The 18888-nt window shown below is 42.6% G+C and overlaps 1 protein-coding gene across 2 annotated transcripts in view; it reads right to left on the bottom strand.

The window, feature by feature from the left end:
- LOC137320874 (ras GTPase-activating protein 1-like) overlaps positions 1-18888 on the bottom strand; it is a 175399-nt gene that overhangs the window by 111241 nt on the left and 45270 nt on the right. For both annotated transcript variants that reach the window (XM_067982807.1, XM_067982806.1), the window contains exons 2-4: positions 18573-18725; positions 17910-18045; positions 7987-8057 (exon numbers count right to left, since the gene is read on the bottom strand). In XM_067982807.1, coding sequence (XP_067838908.1) covers positions 7987-8057; positions 17910-18045; positions 18573-18725 — 360 coding nt within the window. The remainder of the gene's footprint in view (positions 1-7986; positions 8058-17909; positions 18046-18572; positions 18726-18888) is intronic.

Here is an 18888-nt window from a genome sequence, read left to right as displayed (position 1 = left end):
TTTCCACCCTGCCCTCAGGCAAACTTTTACTTGATTTAACAGGCTCACCCAATTTGTGCTGATAAACAGAGATATTGTAAAGACAGGCCTCCTCAAGATGACCTAATTCTGTTGGCCACAGCGAGTGTTGTTGATAGACAAAACTGGTGTCTCAGGCACTCCACAATACATCATCATGGTAAACTTCCAATGACCTCAGAAACAACATGCCCATCATTTGGCTCACTCCTGTTGCCAATTCAATTCTTCAAGGTAATTTTCTCGCACTGTCAGCCTAGTGCAAGTTGGTAAGCACAGGCACATTTCAAATCCTATTTATTGGAAATGTTGGTATAGACAGGAGAGGCAGTTGCTGTGGTTTTCTGAAACAGTATATGGATTGAACCTGTTCATATAATAAATAAATTAAAAATTCTTGGCATCTTGGATCACAGACAAGTAGGAACATTAAGTCTTCTAAAAATGACATGAAATAGGCTCATGGGAACAGCAGTACAAAGTACCCACTTGACAACAGGGAAAGTAAGTGACTGGTTATTCCAGATTAATTTTTTACAGAGCCTCGGAAGGGGAGATCACATAAGCAACATCAATGCCAAAACATCTTAAAAAGGAATGAAGAGGTGGGTCATTTAGAAATATTTAGATATGACCAAGTGGATAAGGATATGGTAAAATTGCTAAATGAATATTTTGCTTTGCTCTCTATAATGTGAAGGAGAATACAATACCGGACATCCAAAGAAGACTAGATATTAGTCAAAGGGATTGACTTACAGGCATCAGTAAAAACAGAAAAATTGTAATCGTGAAAACAATGGCTCTGAAGTCTAACTAATCCCTAGGCTGAGATGGTTTTCAAATTAAGAACATGAAAATAATTGGGAATGCATTAGTTACAATCTTTGAAGAAATTAGGAACTAAGTTATAATTTTCCAAAACTCATTGGATTCAGGGAAAATTCCATAAGATGGAAAGCAGCAAATTACACTTTATTGTAATGCATCTTTACTCACAAAGGGAGGAAGAGGCAAACTAAGTACAGGTAATAGTCGAGCAACTTGTAAGGGGAACTGGGTGCATAGCAAGTTACACATTAGCCTTTTGTTTCTGGGACCCAGGTTTAATTCCAGCCCTGAGTGAAGGAATGAAACTGTCCACTGCTGGATGGCTGAAGTGGTATTGTGTAAAGTGAGATTGGACAGTCTCAGTCCAGTTCTTACTGGACATGGACCTATAGCATAAAGCTGCTCCTAATTCTGTACTAATTGGCAGAGTCACTCAGATAGGCCTAAGGGTATTTGATGTGAGAGACGGAAAAAAATGCAATACTAGCGTAGAAGGGGGCCGAGGCACGTTGTGGGGCTGGAGTGAAAGGAGTTGTGCTCTGCATTTGTCTGCAAGAACATAAGAAATAGGAGTAGGAATAGGCCATAAGGCCCCTCGAGCCTGCTCCGCCATTCAATAGGGGCTAATCTTCAACCTCAACTCCACTTTCCCGCCCGATCCCCATATCCCTTGATTCCCCTAGATTCCAAAAATCTAATCGATCACAGCCTTGAATATACTCAACGACTGAGCATCCACAGCCCTCTGGGGTACAGAATTCCAAAGATGTACTGCAATAATCTGACAGTGTTTGATGTTGATGTTGGGTGACTGAAATGAAAACTGTTCTATTCCTCAACAGTGACTTCCCTTACTATGATAAACAAAAAAAAGAGAATCTTTCATCAGGGACAGAGCAAGTCCTCCAGTTAAACATGGGAAATAGTGAAGTCGCTGTCTTCAGCTCGTGCCACAAGCGCCGTACCCTCGCTACCAATTCCATCCTCCTTCCCAGCCACTGGTCTCGGGTTGAACTAGATTGTTTGCAACTTCAGCATCCTATTTGACCCCAAACTGAGCTTCCAACACCATATCCTCCATCACAATGACCGCCTATTTTCACTTCCGTAACATTGCCCACATCACCCCGCCTCAGCCCATCTGCGGCCAAGACCCACATCTCTGCCATTGTCTACTCCATTCTTCATTACTCCGATGTTCTCCTGACCAAACTCTCATCCTCCAACTTCCATAAACCTCAGCTCATCCAAACTCTGATGGTATCCTATCCGACACCAAGTCCTGCTCACCCCATCTCCCCTGTGCTCACTGACCTACACTGGGTCCCGGGTCCCCCAATGCCTCACATTTAAAATTCTTATCCTACTGTTCAAATCCCTTCATGGCCTCACCCCTCCCTACCTCCGTAACCTTCTCAAGCCCTACAATCCCTTTGCATTCCTCTGAATCTGGGCTCTTAAGCATCCACTACTCCCACCTCCCCACATTGGCAGCTGTGCCTTCAGCTGTCTAAACCCTAAGTTCTGGAATTCTCTCCAGTCATTAAAAACTAGCCTACAGGTGTAAAAAGTGATATAAAAGGCTAATAGAAACTGAGATTCACCACAAGAAGTATAGACCATGAAAGTATGGGACTGCTACTGCAATTATAGAGCACTGGTTAGACCTCAAGGGGAACAATGTTTTCCATTTTGGGAATTTCATCATAGGAAGGACATGCTGGCCTTGGAGAAAGTCCAATCAATAGCATTTCGGATGAGACTGGCTTGCTCATAACTGAAATTTTGGCTACATTCCCTTAAGATGATGAGGTTATAGGGTGATCTGATCAAAGTGTTTAAAATAATGAAGGGGGTAAATAGGCAATTACCCTTCCCTCTGGTAGGAGAATCTAGAAAGAGGGTGCATTACCTCAGAATTCAAACTTTTCAGGATTTCTGACTACGTCACTAGAGGTGGATCTTGGTGTAATACATTAAAAATGTTATTAAGCAGTAAGGGCAAGCACAACATGTTCATTATTTTGTACTATTACACTAAGATAAGTTATATTGATTGAGATAAGTGAGTCTAATTGTAACTGTTGCTCCACATGTCCCTTTCCTATAAAATACAGCAACTTAACAATTTGCACCAGCCACGTTTCACCAAGTTTTTGCTCGGTCTACCTTCGGAGAGATTGATAAAAGCACACATGCAAAAGACATGAATATCCAGTCCAGAACACAAGAGGGTGCTATTGTTACAACCCTGGGCTATGTTATCATACAAGCAGATAAAAGGGAAGCGTAAGTCAATTCCCATAAAAGACATTCAGACCACTTACGAGAGTAACTGATGCCATTGAGCCCAAGAAATATCTACACCAGACCTGTATTTGTAGCACAGGTTTAAAAAAGCAAATGCTTTCACAGATTATAAGAATGTGGAACACACTGCTCCAGAAGGCTACCGATGCAAAATCAACTGAGGTTTTTAAAAATATACTTATTTGGGAAGGATATTATATAATAAAAAATGGCAGGAAAATGACATTGAAAAGATAGAGCTGGTACGGCTAATAAAGGTGGAGCAGGCTCAATGAAACAAATAGCCCACAATTGTTTTGATGCTTGGATTTTCTTCCACCAACTTACATTTATATAATGGTTTTAAAAAAGAAAAGCAACCCAAGGTGTTTCATAGGTATAAGGAAGAATTTAGCAGGGGTGACCAAAGCTTGGTTAAAGAAGTGAGTTTTAAGGACGGTCTTAAAGGAGGAGAAGGAGGTGGAGACCCAGAAGGATTTATGTTAAGTGTCGGTTTGGCTTAGTGGTAGTACTCTCGAGACAGAAGGTAGTGGGGTTCAAGCCCCACTGCATGACTTGAGCACTTAATCTACACTTCTATGCAGTACTGAGGGTGCGCTGCATAGTCGGAGGTGCCACCTTTCAAATCCAAGTTCACCTGTTCAGAAAGACAGAAAATATCAACATGATTTAAAGAGTTCCCTCAGTGCCCTGGCTAAAATTCATCCTTCAACCAATACCACTGAAAAAAAATTAACTAGTTATACGTCTCTTTGCTGTTTGAGGGACCTTGCTTGCACAAATTGGCTGCCACTTTTGCCTACATAACAACAATGACTACACTTCAAAAACTAACTCTGGCTGTGAAGCACTTTGGGATGTTCTGAGGACATGAAAGATGCGATATTCTTTGGGAAGGAATTCCAGACAATGGGATCAAGTTGACTGAAGGAAGGGAGAGGGGTACTTAAAAGGCCATAATCAGAAGAATGGAGGCTGTAGTGCTGAAAGTAAGATACAGAAATAAGAAGCTGTGAGGCTGTGCAGAGATTTAAATACAAGGATGAAAATTTTTAAATCTGAGGCATTGGGGGAACTGGAAGCCAATGTAGGTCAGTGAGAACACAGGAGCTGGGTGAGTGGAACCTGATGCGGAAAAGGATGCAAGCAACAGTTTCGGATCGACTGAAGTGGAGAGGATGGGAGGCTGGCCAGGAGAGCACCGCAGTAATTAAGTCTGGAAGTGACAAAAGCCATGTATAAAGGTTTCAGGGGCAGATGGGCCATGGGTAGAGGTAAACAATGTTAGAGGTGGTAGTATGTGATCTGTATAATAGAGAGGACATAGAGCCAGAAGCTCAGCTTGGGATTGAACAGGTTACCGAGGTTGCTAACAGTCAGGTTCAGCCTCAGACTGAGGAGGGGGATGTACTTGGTCGTGAAGATATAGTTTGCATTGGGGGCCAAAGATGAAGGATTCGGCCTTCTCAATGTTGAGCTGGAGGAAATAACTGCTCGTCCAAGACCAGATGTTGGACAAGCAGTCTGGCAATGAGGTGGAGAGAGAGAGAGAGAGAGAGAGAGAGAGAGAGAGAGAGAGAGAGAGAGAGATATTATATATATATATATATATATATGGTGGCGGTTGCACTGGGAGCCATCAGCATACATATGGAAGTTATGTCAGCAGATGAGGTCACAAAAGGCAGCTTGTATATTAGGAAGGGGAGGGGGCCAAGGATGGATGGATCCTTGGGGGTCTCTCAATGTGGGAAGAGAAGCCATTGATAGAGATGCTCTGGCTATAATTGGATAGGTAATAGTGGAATTAAACAAGGGCAGTCCCATCAAGCTGAGCAACAGAATAGAGGTTTTGGAGGAGGATGGTACGGTTGGGATGCATCCTGAGGGAAGTAAGAGTGGAAACTATAAATGCTGGCCTCACCAGCGACACCCATATCCCATGAACGAATAAACAAAAACTGCGGTGGTACTGGCTATAATCTTCCAAACATCCTTAGATATGGGGGTGGTGCCAAAGGACTAGAGAATTCAAAATATTACACCCTTGTTCAAAAAAAGGGTGCAAGGATAAACCCAGCAACTACATGCCAGTCAGTTTAACCTAGGTGATGGGGAAACTTTTAGAAATGATAATCCGGGACAGAATTAGCAGTCCCTTGTGCAAGTCTGGATTGATTAGGGAAAGCCAGCATGGATTTGTTAAAGGATTTGTTTAACTAACCTGATGGAGTTTTTTGATGAGATAACAGCGAGGGTAGATGAAGGCAATGCAGTTGATGTGGTGTACATGGACTTTCAAAAGGCGTTTGATAAAGTGCCGCACAATAGGCTTGTCATCAAGATTGAAGCCCGTGGAATAAAGGGGGCAGTAGCAACATGGATATAGAATTGGCTAAGTAACAGGAAACAGAGAGTAGTGGTGCATGGTTGTTTTTCGGATTGGAAGGAGTTGTACAGTGGTGTTCCCCAGGAGTCGGTACTAGGACCGCTGCTTTTCTTGATATATATTAATGACTCGGACTTGGGTGAACAGGGCACAATTTCCAAATTTGCGGATGACACAAAACTTGGAAGGGTAGTGAACAGTGAGGATAGTGATAGATTTCAAGAGGATATAGACAGGCTGGTGGAATGGGGGGGAAAACACGTGGCAGATTAAATTTAACACAGAAAAATGGCGAAGTGATACATTTCTGTACGAAGATTGAGGAGAGGCAATATAAACTAGAGGGCACAATTCCAAAACAGAGAGATCTGGGGGCATATGTGCACAAATCGTTGAAAGTGGCAGGGTAGGTCGAGAAAGCGGTTAAAAAAGCATACGGGATCCTGGGCTTTATAAATAGAGGCATAGAGTACTAAAGCAAGGAAGTCATGATGAACCTTTATAAAACACTGGTTCGACCACAACTGGAGTATTGTCCCCAGTTCTGGGCACCGCGCTTTAGGAAAGATGTGAAGGCCTTAGAGATGGTGCAGATGAGATTTACTAGAATGATTCCAGGGATGAAGGACTTTACTTACGTGGATTGAATGGAAAAGCTAGTGTTGTTCTCCTTGGAACAGAGAAGATTGAGAGGAGATTTGATATAGGTATTTAAAAATCATGAAGGGTCTAGACAGAGTAGATAGAGAGAAACTGTTCCCATTGGTGGAAGGGTCAAGAACCAGAGGACACAGATTTAAGGTGATTGGCAAAAGAACCAAAGGCAACATGAGGAAAAACTTTCTTTACCCAGCAAGTGGTTAGGATCTGGAATGGACTGCTGGGAGGTGGGGGGGGGGGGGCGGTGGAGACAGATTCAATCATGGCTTTCAAAAGGGAACTGGATAAGTACTTGAAAAGGAAAAAAATTGCAGGTCTACAGGGATAGGGTGGGTGAGTGGGACTAGCTGGATTGCTCTTGCATTGAGCCGGCACAGACTAGATGGGCCAAATGGCCTCCTTCCGTGCTGCAACCTTTCTATGATTCTACGTGTTGAAGGCTGCAAAGAGATAATGCACTATCATAGTCACAGAGAATGCTGTTTATGACATTGGTTGTGGCCATTTAGCTCTGTAAGAATGGACAAAAATCTGATCGCGGGATTCAGAGACTTGCAAGAGAGATGAGATGAGCACAGATCTGGGAGACAACACCTTCAGGGACTTTGGAAAGGAAATATAGATTGCAGATGGGCTGGTAGTTGGCAAGGTCAGAGGGATCAAAAGTGGATTACTTGAGAAATGATTAATGACAGTGGTTTTGAAAGGGAGGGGGACAGTGCCTAAGGAGAGGGAATCATTTAAATCAGCTAGCATTGAGGCCAGAAAGGGAATATGGCTGATCAGGAGTTTAGTGGGAATGGAGTAAAGATAGCAGGAGTTAGGTCTCCTGTGCAAGATGAACTGGACAAGGACATGGGGAGAGACTAGAGAAAGATGTGGGTTCAGGGCTATAGTAGGAAGGACACTAGAAGAAGATTTGGCTTAGTGGATAAAGGAAGTGGGGAAAGGAGCAAAGGCAGCTGAATGGATAATCTCTATCTCGATGACTAACAAATATATGAACTCTTCGCACTTCTCGTTTGAGTTGGGGTTGGAGGGGGCAGGGGAGAAGGGTTTAAGAATACAGTTGGTACTGAAGAAAAGGAGTCTAGGGTTATTTTTGGCATGAAGAACAATCCTAGGGTAGCTTGTGATTTGGCTGAGGAAGGCAAGGCCAAGAATGTGGTAAAGCTAGATCTAGGATTGGATGGCTAAACTAGTTCTGCGCTAGTTATGCTCAAGTGTGTACCCCTTGGGCTTGAGACAGCGAAGATGGAGGTCATACCACAAGGAATGACAGAGATGGGTGACAGTGAAGGTTTTGCTGGGGACAAAGGCATTGAAGTGGAGGTGAAAGAGTGGTTCAGCAAATCAACAGTTGCAGGATATATCACAGCGAATAGAGGGTCAAAGTTAAGAGCTTGAGAGGGCAGCTGTAAGTGACTTGAGGAAGAGTTTTTTCCAGGGTCTGATGCAAAAGGAAGTGGGGTTGAAAGAGTAGAGGTTGTGGATTAACCTCTGCTGTAAACTTGGATTTACTCCAATATACAGAGGATAGCAGTATGAAGTACATAGTATGGGCACTGTTCTGAGGTTATGGTTATGACACAGCTTTAGGACAGAGCAGAGATCTGGACACAGGTGTGTTCTACCTATTCTGGGAACGTTTGATGTTGCATTTGGTGCTCCAGATGAACTTTCACTTTGGCAAGTCCAAGAAGTCACCAAAAAATATTTTAAAAGGAAGTGAAATTCTTTATTCATCTGCAAAAAATAAGTTTATTTCAATAACTTACCTAATTTCATCTGTATCTGGCACTTTGGTGTATGGCAAGATCGCTCGAACTCTCCTCCTGTCCTCAACAGGCTATAATTTTGGATAGGAAAAAAAATTCTTAAATAACTTTTACAAAAGAAAATTCTACCAAAATAGAATCTAAAAATTTTGCTTTAAATTATGAGTTCCTACATGGAGTATATTATGACTGATTAATAACTTAACACATGACACTTTAGTTACTATGTCACTTACATCATAAAACTGCAGTTTTATGATGTAAGTGACAGTTGCAGGGGCAGTCTGTAAACACCATGTATTGTTCAATATGTATAAATGCGTAGGCTTCAAGGAGCTCTTGAAACATTTGCCTGAGGAAGGAGAAAATCTCCGAAAGCTTGTGAATTTAAAATAAAATTGCTGGACTATAACTTGGTGTTGTAAAATTGTTTACAATCATAAAACTGGAAAAGGCATAGGCACAGATAGGAGGTGCCAAATTGTTTTTTTTAACAGACACAAAACACATCTAATTCAACAATCCATGTGGGTGACAGACATCTCATCACAGTGAACATTTTTCACTTACATGCCTCGTTACTGATTAGTGTCTTAGAAATCAAGGAATTGAAAACTTAGATGGAAGGACATGAATGAACACCATGCTTGATCATCAACAATTTAAATTACATGAAAGCATAACCAAAAGGGGGCCACCACAAAGACCAATTTATTGAAGTACATCAAAATGTAATTACATGGCAACAAAATTCATTACTTAACGCATATGCATCTTAAAGTAAAATTTAAATTGGTATTTAAGGTAATAAAGGATAATTTTCTTTGGAGTTAGTTGACAGACTGTTTCAGAGGGGCTCTGTAACAAGTATATTACTGAAATATTAAATGCTTTGCTTAAAAAAGGAGGAATATTGAAGGCTTTGGAAAGCATGGAGTAGAATGGGATTAGACTAGACGGCATGTGGAAAAAAACAGCAGTGCATATTGATGGCCTATTTCTGTAACATGTACCGTAACATTTTAATGATTCTATGTAATAAAGCTACTATCTTCCTCAAAAAAAGGGCACATTGATGACGCATTGATTTTCAAACAAAAGTGTAAAATATAGATTAATTGCCTCGTAGGGTTATCTTTATTGATCTATTATAGGTCTCTTCCATCCACTAAATCAAAAACAAAATCCAGCGGATGCTGGAAATCTGAAATAAAAACAGAATGCTGGAGAAGCTCAGCAAGTCAGGCAGCATCTGTGGAGAAAGAAACAGAGTTAACGTTTCAGGTCAAAGCTTTTTCATCAGGACTGGAAGATGTTAAAAGAGTTAAAGTTTTTGAGCAAGTACAGAGCCTGGGAAAGGGTGGGGGGGCGGGGGGAGAAAGAGGGCAGGGAGGAAAGAACAAAAGGGAAGGTCTCTGAAAGGGTGGAGGGTACGAGTGATTAAATGACAAAGGGGATGATGGTGCAAGGCAAGGAAGGTGGTAATGGGACAGGTTAAGAAACAAAAGATTGATCAGTAGCAGCTGTAAATTGCTGCAGCAGAACCATTACTGGCACCTGCTGTCTGAAAAAATGGGGAGCAGTGGTTACGATCTGAAATTATTGAAATCAACGTTGAGTCCGGAAGGTTGTAAAGTGCCTAAACGAAAGATGAGGCGCTGTTCCTCGAGCTTACGTTGAGCTTCATTGGAACAGTGGTAAGAAGCCGAGGACAGAGAGGTCAGAGTAGGAGTGGGAAGGGGAATTAAAATGGCAAGCAACCGGCAGGTCAGGGTCACTCTTGCAGACAGAGCGGAGGTGTTCGGCAAAGCAATCATCCAATCTGCGTTTGGTCTCCCCAGTGTAGAGGAGGCCGCATTGTGTGCGGCAGATACAGTATACTAAAGTAGTACAAGTAAACCACTGTTTTACCTGGAGTGTTTAGGGCTCGGGACGATTCCCTCCCAGAACCACGATAGGGTCCCCCCTGTCCTCACCTTCCACTCCACCAGCCTCCACATTCAACATATCGCCCTCCGTCATTTCTGCCACCTCCAGCATGATCCCACCATCAAACACATCTTCCCCTCCCCTTTCAGCATTCCGAAAGTACCGCTCCCTCCGCGACACCCGAGTCCACTCTTCCATCACCCCCAACACCAGCTCTCCGCCCCACGGCACCTTCCCGTGCGAGCACAGGAGGTGCAACACCTGCCCCTTCACCTCCTCCTTTCCCACCGCCCAGGGCCCCAAACACTCCTTCCAGGTAAAACAGTGGTTTACTTATACTTCTTTCAATTTAGTGTACTGTATCCACTGCACACAATGCGGTCTCCTCTACATTGGGGAGACCAAACACAGACTGGGTGATCGCTTTGCTGAACACATCCGCACTGTCCGCAAGCACGACCCTGACCTGCCAGTTGTTTGCCATTTTAATTCCCCTTCCCACTCCGACTCTGAGCTCTCAGTCCTCAGCCTCTTACACTGTTCCAATGAATGTAATGATGTGGAGATGCCGGTGATGGACTGGGGTGGACAAATGTAAGGAATCTTACAACACCAGGTTATAGTCCAACAGTTTTATTTGAAAATCACAAGCTTTCGGAGCTTACCTCCTTCGTCAGGTGAGTGTGAGGTTCTAAAAACGCATAGCATATATTAGGCTGGGAGACGATCACAGCAATCAAAGGTGTCGTTGGTGTTCAGACAGGTTAGCCACGGGAAACATTACATCCCAGTATACTGAATACACAATGGGTCAGATTACAAAGACAGAGAGAGAAAGAGACCCGAAAGGCAGTGAGAGAGGGAGAGAATGTCCAGTTGTATTAAAAACAGGTAACTTTTTTTCCCCGCTGGTGAGGTTACGTGTAGCGTGTTCTCCGCAGCCTTCAACATGTCAGCGATGACGACGAACACCTCGCTAAGGCCATCCCCACGCCTCCACTACTCGCCTTCAAACAGCCACCCAACCTCAAACAGACCATCGTTCGCAGCAAATTACCCAGCTTTCAGGAGAACAGCGCCCACGACACCACACAACCCTGCCACGGCAACCTCTGCAAGACATGCCAGATCATCGACACGGATACCACCATCACACGAGAGGACACCACCCACCAGGTACATGGTTCATACTCCTGTGACTTGGCCAACGTTGTCTACCTCATACGTTGCAGGAAAGGATGCCCCGGAGCAGTGTACATTGGCGAGACCATGCAGACACTGCGACAACGGATGAACGGACACCGCGCAACAATCGCCAGACAGGAGGGTTCCCTCCCAGTCGGGGAACAATTCAGCAGTCAAGGACATTCAGCCACCGATCTTCGGGTAAGCGTTCTCCAAGGTGGCCTTCGAGACACACGACAACGCAAAATCGTCGAGCAGAAATTGATAGCCAAGTTCCGCAACCACGAGGACGGCCTCAACCGGGATCTTGGGCTCGTGTCACGCTACACGTAACCCCACCAGCGGGGAAAAAAAGTTATCTGTTTTTAATACTCAACACCATCCAGGACAAAGCAGCCCGCTTGATTGGCACCCCATCCACCACCTTAAACATTCACTCCCTTCACCACCGGCACACTGTGGCTGCCGTGTGTACCATCCACAGGATGCACTGCAGCAACTCGCCAAGGCTTTTTCGACAGCACCTCCCAAACCCGCGACCTCTACCACCTAGTCACACACCATCCCGACTTGGAAATATATCGCCGTTCCTTCATCGTCGCTGGATCAAAATCCTGGAACTCCTTCCCTAACAGCACTGTGGGAGAACCTTCACCATACGGACTGCAGTGGATCAAGAAGACGGCTCACCATCACCTTCTCAAGGGCAATTAGGGATGGGCAATAAGTGCTGGCCTCGCTTGTGACAGCCCATGAACGAATAAAAAAAGTGATACACCCTCCAACTTTTACAAACAGACCTTCACACGGTTCTTACCTGATCCATGAAAAAGAACAGGAAGACAGAGATACCAAGTCGCACTAAGTCCACAAGGGAAAGATAGGATGACACAACACCCACTACCAAATGACGAAAACCCAATAATGTAATTAATCTTTCTCTTTTCATTTGACATCTTGCTCACAGTGATGAAAACTGACCAGTCAGGATGGGGGTGGGGGCATAGAAACAGATCCAGGGGAATAGAGTCCCATGAATAGCAGCTGGAACGCTAGAGCTAGGAGGGTTTTTTTCAAATTCAAAGACTAAAACCCATAATTCTGAGGTTGAAAAGAGTAGCTACGTCAGGAAGTATGAATTAGGTGATGCCAAGCTTGGATTTTAAAAGTTTGTAGATGGAATGAAGGCTGAACGAGGTAAAGAATTCCACAGATTTGAGGTCCTGGGAACAGAGTACTAAATGGTGCAAAGAGTTTCAATTTCAACACAGTGGGGTTGCAGGGAACAGATGGAGCATATGGGGCGACATATTTGCAGCTTAAGAAAAAAAAAATTTAAAGGAGCACTGATGATAGTAGTATTGATAAACTAGAGATACAAGAAAAGTTGCAATAGCAAGATTGGGGTCAGCGTTAGATGTGGGAGAAGGGATACATATCAACAGCAACAACTTGCATTTATATAGTGCGTTTAATGTAGTAAATGCCTCAAGGCACTGCACAAAAGCATTATCAAAGAAAATTTGACACTGAGCAACATAAGGAGATATTAGGACAGGTGACCAAAAGCTTGGTCAAAAAAGCAGGTTTTAAGGAGCATCTTAAAGGAGAGAGCGATGGAAAGTTTAGGGAGGAAATTCCAGAGCTTAGGCAGCTGAAGGCACGACCACCAGTGGTGGAGCGATTAAAATCGAGGAAGTGCAAAAGGCAACAATTGGAGGAGTGCAGAGGTCTCGGAAGGTTGTAGGGCTGGAGGAGGTTAGAGAGGTAGGGAGGGGTGAGGCCATGGAGGGATTTGAAAACAAGGATGAGAATGTTAAAATCGAGGTGTTTCCAGACCGAGAGCCAATGTAAGTCAGCAAGCACAGGGGTGATGGGTGAATGGGACTTGGTGCGAGTTAGGATACGGGCAGTAGAATTTTGGACAAGCTTTTTCTTATATCTTGTTTATGACTGCAAAGGATGTTAGAAGAAGAGGATAGCATGCCGGAAATCCCAAGAAAACTAATATTGAATCGGGGACAGGGACTCGATAAAATTAATATAAGTAAAGCAACAGTAATGAAGAAAATAATAGCACTAAAGAATGACAAATCCCCAAGACCAGATGGTTTCTATCCCAGGGTTTTAAAGGAAGTAGGTGAGCAGATTGCAGATGCCCTAACTATAATCTTTCAAAGTTCTCTAGATTCAGGAACTGTCCCTCGAGATTGGAAAATTGCACATGTCACTCCGCTTTTTAAGAAAGGAGAGAGGGAAAGCGGAGAATTATAGACCAGTTAGCCTAACATCTGTTGTGGGGAAATTGCTGGAGTCTATAATTAAGGATAGGGTGACTGAACACCTCGAGAATTTTCAGTTAATCAGGGAGAGCCAGCATGGATTTGTGAATGGTAGGTCATGCCTGACAAACCTGATTGAATTTTTTGAAGAGGTGACTAAAGTAGTGGACAGGGGAATGTCAATGGATGTTATTTATATGGACTTCCAGAAGGCATTTGATAAGGTCCCACATAAGAGACTGTTAGCTAAGTTAGAAGCCCATGGAATCAAGGGAAAAGTACGGACTTGATTAGGAAATTGGCTGAGCGAAAGGCGATAGAGAGTAGGGATAATGGGTAAGTACTCACATTGGCAGGATGTGACTAGTGGAGACCCGCAGGGATCTGTCCTAGGGCCTCAATTATTCACAATATTTTTTAACGACTTAGATGAAGGCATAGAAAGTCTCATCTAAGTTTGCCGATGACACAAAGATTGGTGGCATTGTAGATGAAAACATAAAATTACAAAGGGATATTGATAGATTAGGTAAATGGGCAAAATGTGTGGCAAATGGAATTCAATGTAGACAAATGTGAGGTCATCCACTTTGGATCAAAAAAGGATAGAACAGGGTACTTTCTAAATGGTAAAAAGTTAAAAACTGTGGATGTCCAAAGGGACTTAGGGATTCAGGTACATAGATCATTGAATTGTCATGAACAGGTGCAGAAAATAATCAAGGCGGCAAATGGAATGTTGGCCTTTATATCTAGAGGACTAGAGTACAAGGGGGTAGAAGTTATGCTGCAGCTATACAAAACCCTGGTTAGACCGCACCTAGAGTACTGTGAGCAGCTCTGGGCACTGGACCTTCGGAAGGATATATTGGCCTTGGAGGGAGTGCAGCGTAGGTTTACTAGAATGATACCCGGACTTCAAGGGTTAAGTTATGAGGAGAGATTACACAAATTGGGGTTGTGTTCTCTAGAGTTTAGAAGGTTATGGTGTGATCTGATTGAAGTTTATAAGATATTAAGGGGAATGGATAGGGTGGATAGAGAGAAACTATTTCCGCTGGTTGGGGATTCTAGGAGTAGGGGGCACAGTCTAAAAATTAGAGCCAGACCTTTCAGGAGCAAGATTAGAAAACATTTCTACACACAAAGGGTGGTAGAAGTTTGGAACTCTCTTCTGCAAACAGCAATTGATACTAGCTCAATTGCTAAATTTAAATGTGAGATAGATAGCTTTTTGGCAATCAAAGATATTGAGGGATATGGGCCAAAGGCATGTATATGGAGCTAGATCACAGATCAGCCATGATCTTCTCAAATGGCAGAGCAGGCACGAGGGGCTGACTGGCCTACTCCTGTTCCTATGTTCCTAAGAACCTCCCCAGATACAGAAGTTTTGTTCAAGTCTTGGACAAACAGATGATAGTTGTTGAGGGGAAAAGAATAGATTGGCAAGAAAGAGGAAAGCCAACTTATTGAAGGTAGGAGTAAAAATGGAGATGTGGGAGACCATTTGAAATGATGGTTGAGTCATAGATGAGAGGTGATTGCTGCTGGTTGGACTTGCAAAAGACATTAAGAAACTCTTTAAAGAGCTGGAAGAAACCAGATTTTCATTGCTGCAAAGGGCATGTTGGAGACCAAGATGTAGGAATTCAGCTTTTGCAATGCAAGAAGCAGAGGTTATATGCAGTGAGGGCAAGTGATCTGAAGGTTGTCGATGAATGTGGAGAGCAATTATCAGCAAACGAGTTGATAGGCTTGAGTGAAAAGTAGAAAAGGTTACCGATACAGAGAAGGAATACAGTGGGAGAGGGAGACCCTCCAAGTTGATGAATAAAGACAGCTGATGAGGAAACAACTTAGATGATACGATCTTAAAGGAAATTAAATAGCCACTTAACTCTAGCAGCAAACCATGTGAGGGTGGGAGAAAGATTTTCTATGTGTGATGCATTGCTCCAATATCATTTCTATAAAGCCATCTCCTTCCCCTAAAGCCAAATTAAACAAGGTCGTTCCACTACTAGGCTTTTGTTAAATTTTCTCAGAAACAAACTTCAAGTCAAAAGAATGGAGACTGATAAAGATAGAAAGGTATTAAATTCCAGGATTCATTACCTAAAATGAGAAATATCTTGAGATTGATCACAAAAAGAGGCAATAACTACAACATGAACACTAATAAAACCTGGTTTCAACTCCTAAAGTTAGCTGTTACAAATTCCCACCTGCATTAGACACTTTCTTGAGTTCAGTGGTGTCAGTTGCCCCTTTAAGCAGTCTTTTACCAGAGTTGATTCTCACTGCCATATATCTATTTATACAATAGCATAACCTGGGGATGCTATCTGGAGCAGAAACTTGTGCCTTGCACACTTCCTTATTAATTCGATCCACATTTGGAAAGATTGAACACTAGATGAGGTGAAGTTTGGTTTGAATCATAATCACAGTAATGTCAAACGTACAGAGCAATAGGTATGAACACAGTTGCTTAGTTCAATAGATACAACTTGTATTCGAATAATGATACAAAATAAAGAACATGCAGCACTACTCCCACAATAGTGGAATGACTTACTTAATAAACAGAATAATCCCTTTGAATTCTAACTGGATGATTTAAATGAAGCTCCTTTGAGTATGAATAACAGGCTTTTGACCCGGTTGACAGATATGACAAAGGCGCAAACAATGGGAATGAAAAGACTATCATGGAGACCTCTTACCGTCCATTGGCAGCCTTCCTCAAGCTTTGTTCACTGTGTAGCCAGCAGGGAACGGTAATATTCATTCATCATTTAATCCCAGACCTAATCACCATTATGTTTCTGGCTGCCTCTATCCCACAGGTTGCCACTATGTCTCTACTTTTCTACTGCCACCTCACACTGTCAGACAAATGTGTCTATTCCAGTCCCAGCTCTAATTGCTCCTCCTGGCTGGCTCATTCCCTCAGCCAATGGCCCTATTTTTGTCTTTGATAAGGCCCAATCCCAGACGCTTTCGCCCAGACAGTTGATCGCCATGTTGATTATAGGTATAATGGCCAAGACCCCTAGAATTCTGCTGCACACCTAGCCAAATTCTGTGGTATGAGAATGTAAATCCTGTAACAAGTCTGTCCAGTATTTGAGGACATCAGTATAATAAATATTTTAAAAATGCTGTATAAAACATTGCTACGCCTAAAACATTAACAGTTCTGTTCTCTCCACCAATGCTGACTGGCCTACTTTATGGTTCCAGCAATTTCTGTTTTTTGTTTCTAAGCTTGTGGGTTTTGTTTAGAAAATTTGTGCATTTTAAAATGATTAAAAGCAGTTTACTCTGCTCAGTCTTTGTGCAGTAATGGCTGCCACTTGACACTTGGCTGTCTCACCAGAATTTTCATCTCCCTCGGTGAGGCAGGTGACGTTAAGTGGCAACTAAATGCCTAATAGTAATAGATGACCAATATTTGATATACCAGTATCTGATCATAGAATGATACAGCACAGAAGGATGCCATTTGGCCCATTGTGCCTGTCTGAATTAGAATGGCATTGATGCCAATCTTCCAATTTCCAAAATCTTCAACTCATTAATCCCCACAGATTTCACACATGGCTTATTTACCTGTTAGATAGAACTAAGTTTCTAAGCCAATTAGTTAAGGTGATCAATGAGATTACATGATTTCCAAGAATTTCACACCTTGAACATTTCAGTAACAGGTGAAACAAAAGACAAAATGCTGTAGATGCTGAAAATCTGAAAAAAACACAGAAAATGCTGGAAACACTCAGCAAATCAGGCAGCATCTGTGAAAAAAGGAAAACATTAATGTTCCAGGAATAGCCCTTCATCATGCTACCAGTCCCCATGGGCGCATGGCATGCTCCTAGACTTCAATATTATTTCCAAACTCTAACTCCAGCCTCAGATGGCTACTCCCTTCAAGACCCCCCCTACCCACTCCTTTCCACACCCTAACTTCAGATCTCATCTCTCCCAGCCTCAGTCCCCAAGTTTCTCAGGAGCCGCTCCTGTCGTTCCCCCCACCCCCCAGCACCCAAATGAATCCTAGAGGAGATCAAGGACAAATAAATGTACATTTGTTTCCTCTGGAAACAGTCACACCTATAAACTTTAAATGCATTAATGCACCACCACCCCACCCCCCAAACACCAAAATCCTGTCTCTCAGTCAGGGAATGCAGGGCCAGAGCTGTCTTTCACCAGGGTTCGAAAATAATATTAGAAAAGGTGAGTATAAGAAGCAACTCTACCTTGATATTGATCTCATAATTTAATACACAATACTCTCCGCAGCACCAGAGGACTAAGTTTCATGCCACCACCATTTGGGATCACTGTTACCAGGGAAAGTGGAAGTGGGAGAGGAGAAGAGGGGAGGGGAGGGGTGTTCAGTGCTAGGGTCAGGGCGCTGGCTGTCTTTCATCACCCTGCTTTTCATATGTCTGTTATATTATTATTTACCTTGGTCCAACACTAATATTTCTAAATTATAACAGATACACTTACCTCTGGAGGTGCTACTGGAAACAGAAGCTTCTCTCCTTTTAATAAGCAGGACACGTGACTGTAGTAACCAATCAGATCTGAAAGCGAGGAAAACCGTCGTCCACCAATGTAATAATCACCGCACATCGCAATGATCCTAGAATGGCCACAACAATGCAATTCTGAGTTGTAAGGTAATTTAACCAATCATTTAATCCATATAATTTATAACAGACTAACGTAACTAATCTGCCATACCAAATTATTGATTAAATTCTGACAAACAAAATCGGTAGGATTTTGCAACTTCTATGAAAATTAGGGGTCAATTAAAAACAAATCATTTCAAATGATGAATCTTCTCAAGACTAGTGAAAATAAGAACTAAGCTAACAGATCCTGGACCTTTATAGAGGGTGGGGATGAGCAGGTACTGCTGACTAAAAAAGATTCCCGAAAACCAGTCACAAATTTGCACAAAATTGTGCAAATGGTGAAGAAATATTTTCATTTCATGAAATCCTGGCATGATATTACTGTCCCCCCTATTAAGGAACAGCAGTACTCGCCCTAAATTATTTCTAATTGGCATTTTCAAGGAAACAAACACAGTATGTTTAAATAACACGCCCCCCACCCCCCACACATTGATGATTATTAGATATAAAATATTAAACTCATCACCTGAAATGATTGACCAAGCCTGTTTTACTTAGAAACGAAAGCACAAATGAACCTGGTCTTCGATCACTTTCCCTGATGAGATAGCTTCCTGGTCGGCCTGCCTGACAAAGCCGCTCTTCAGCAATTGTACGATCCAGTTTTCCATGATACCACCTGAAAAAGTAAAACGAATAATGCATTTATACTGCACCACAAACTGTAGACATCAAAATTATTAGAGTTTTAGCTCAAAATGCACGTAAAAGTTGAAGATTTCTGTTATTAAGCATAAATCTGAAGCCTAGTATAATCAGGAAAATCCTTTAATATTTGCACC

This window comes from Heptranchias perlo, chromosome 4 (assembly GCF_035084215.1).
Source record: "Heptranchias perlo isolate sHepPer1 chromosome 4, sHepPer1.hap1, whole genome shotgun sequence".
Lineage (NCBI taxonomy): Eukaryota > Metazoa > Chordata > Chondrichthyes > Hexanchiformes > Hexanchidae > Heptranchias > Heptranchias perlo.
The sequence above is the reverse complement of the archived record's forward strand: the minus strand, read 5'-3'. Positions and strand labels throughout refer to the sequence as shown.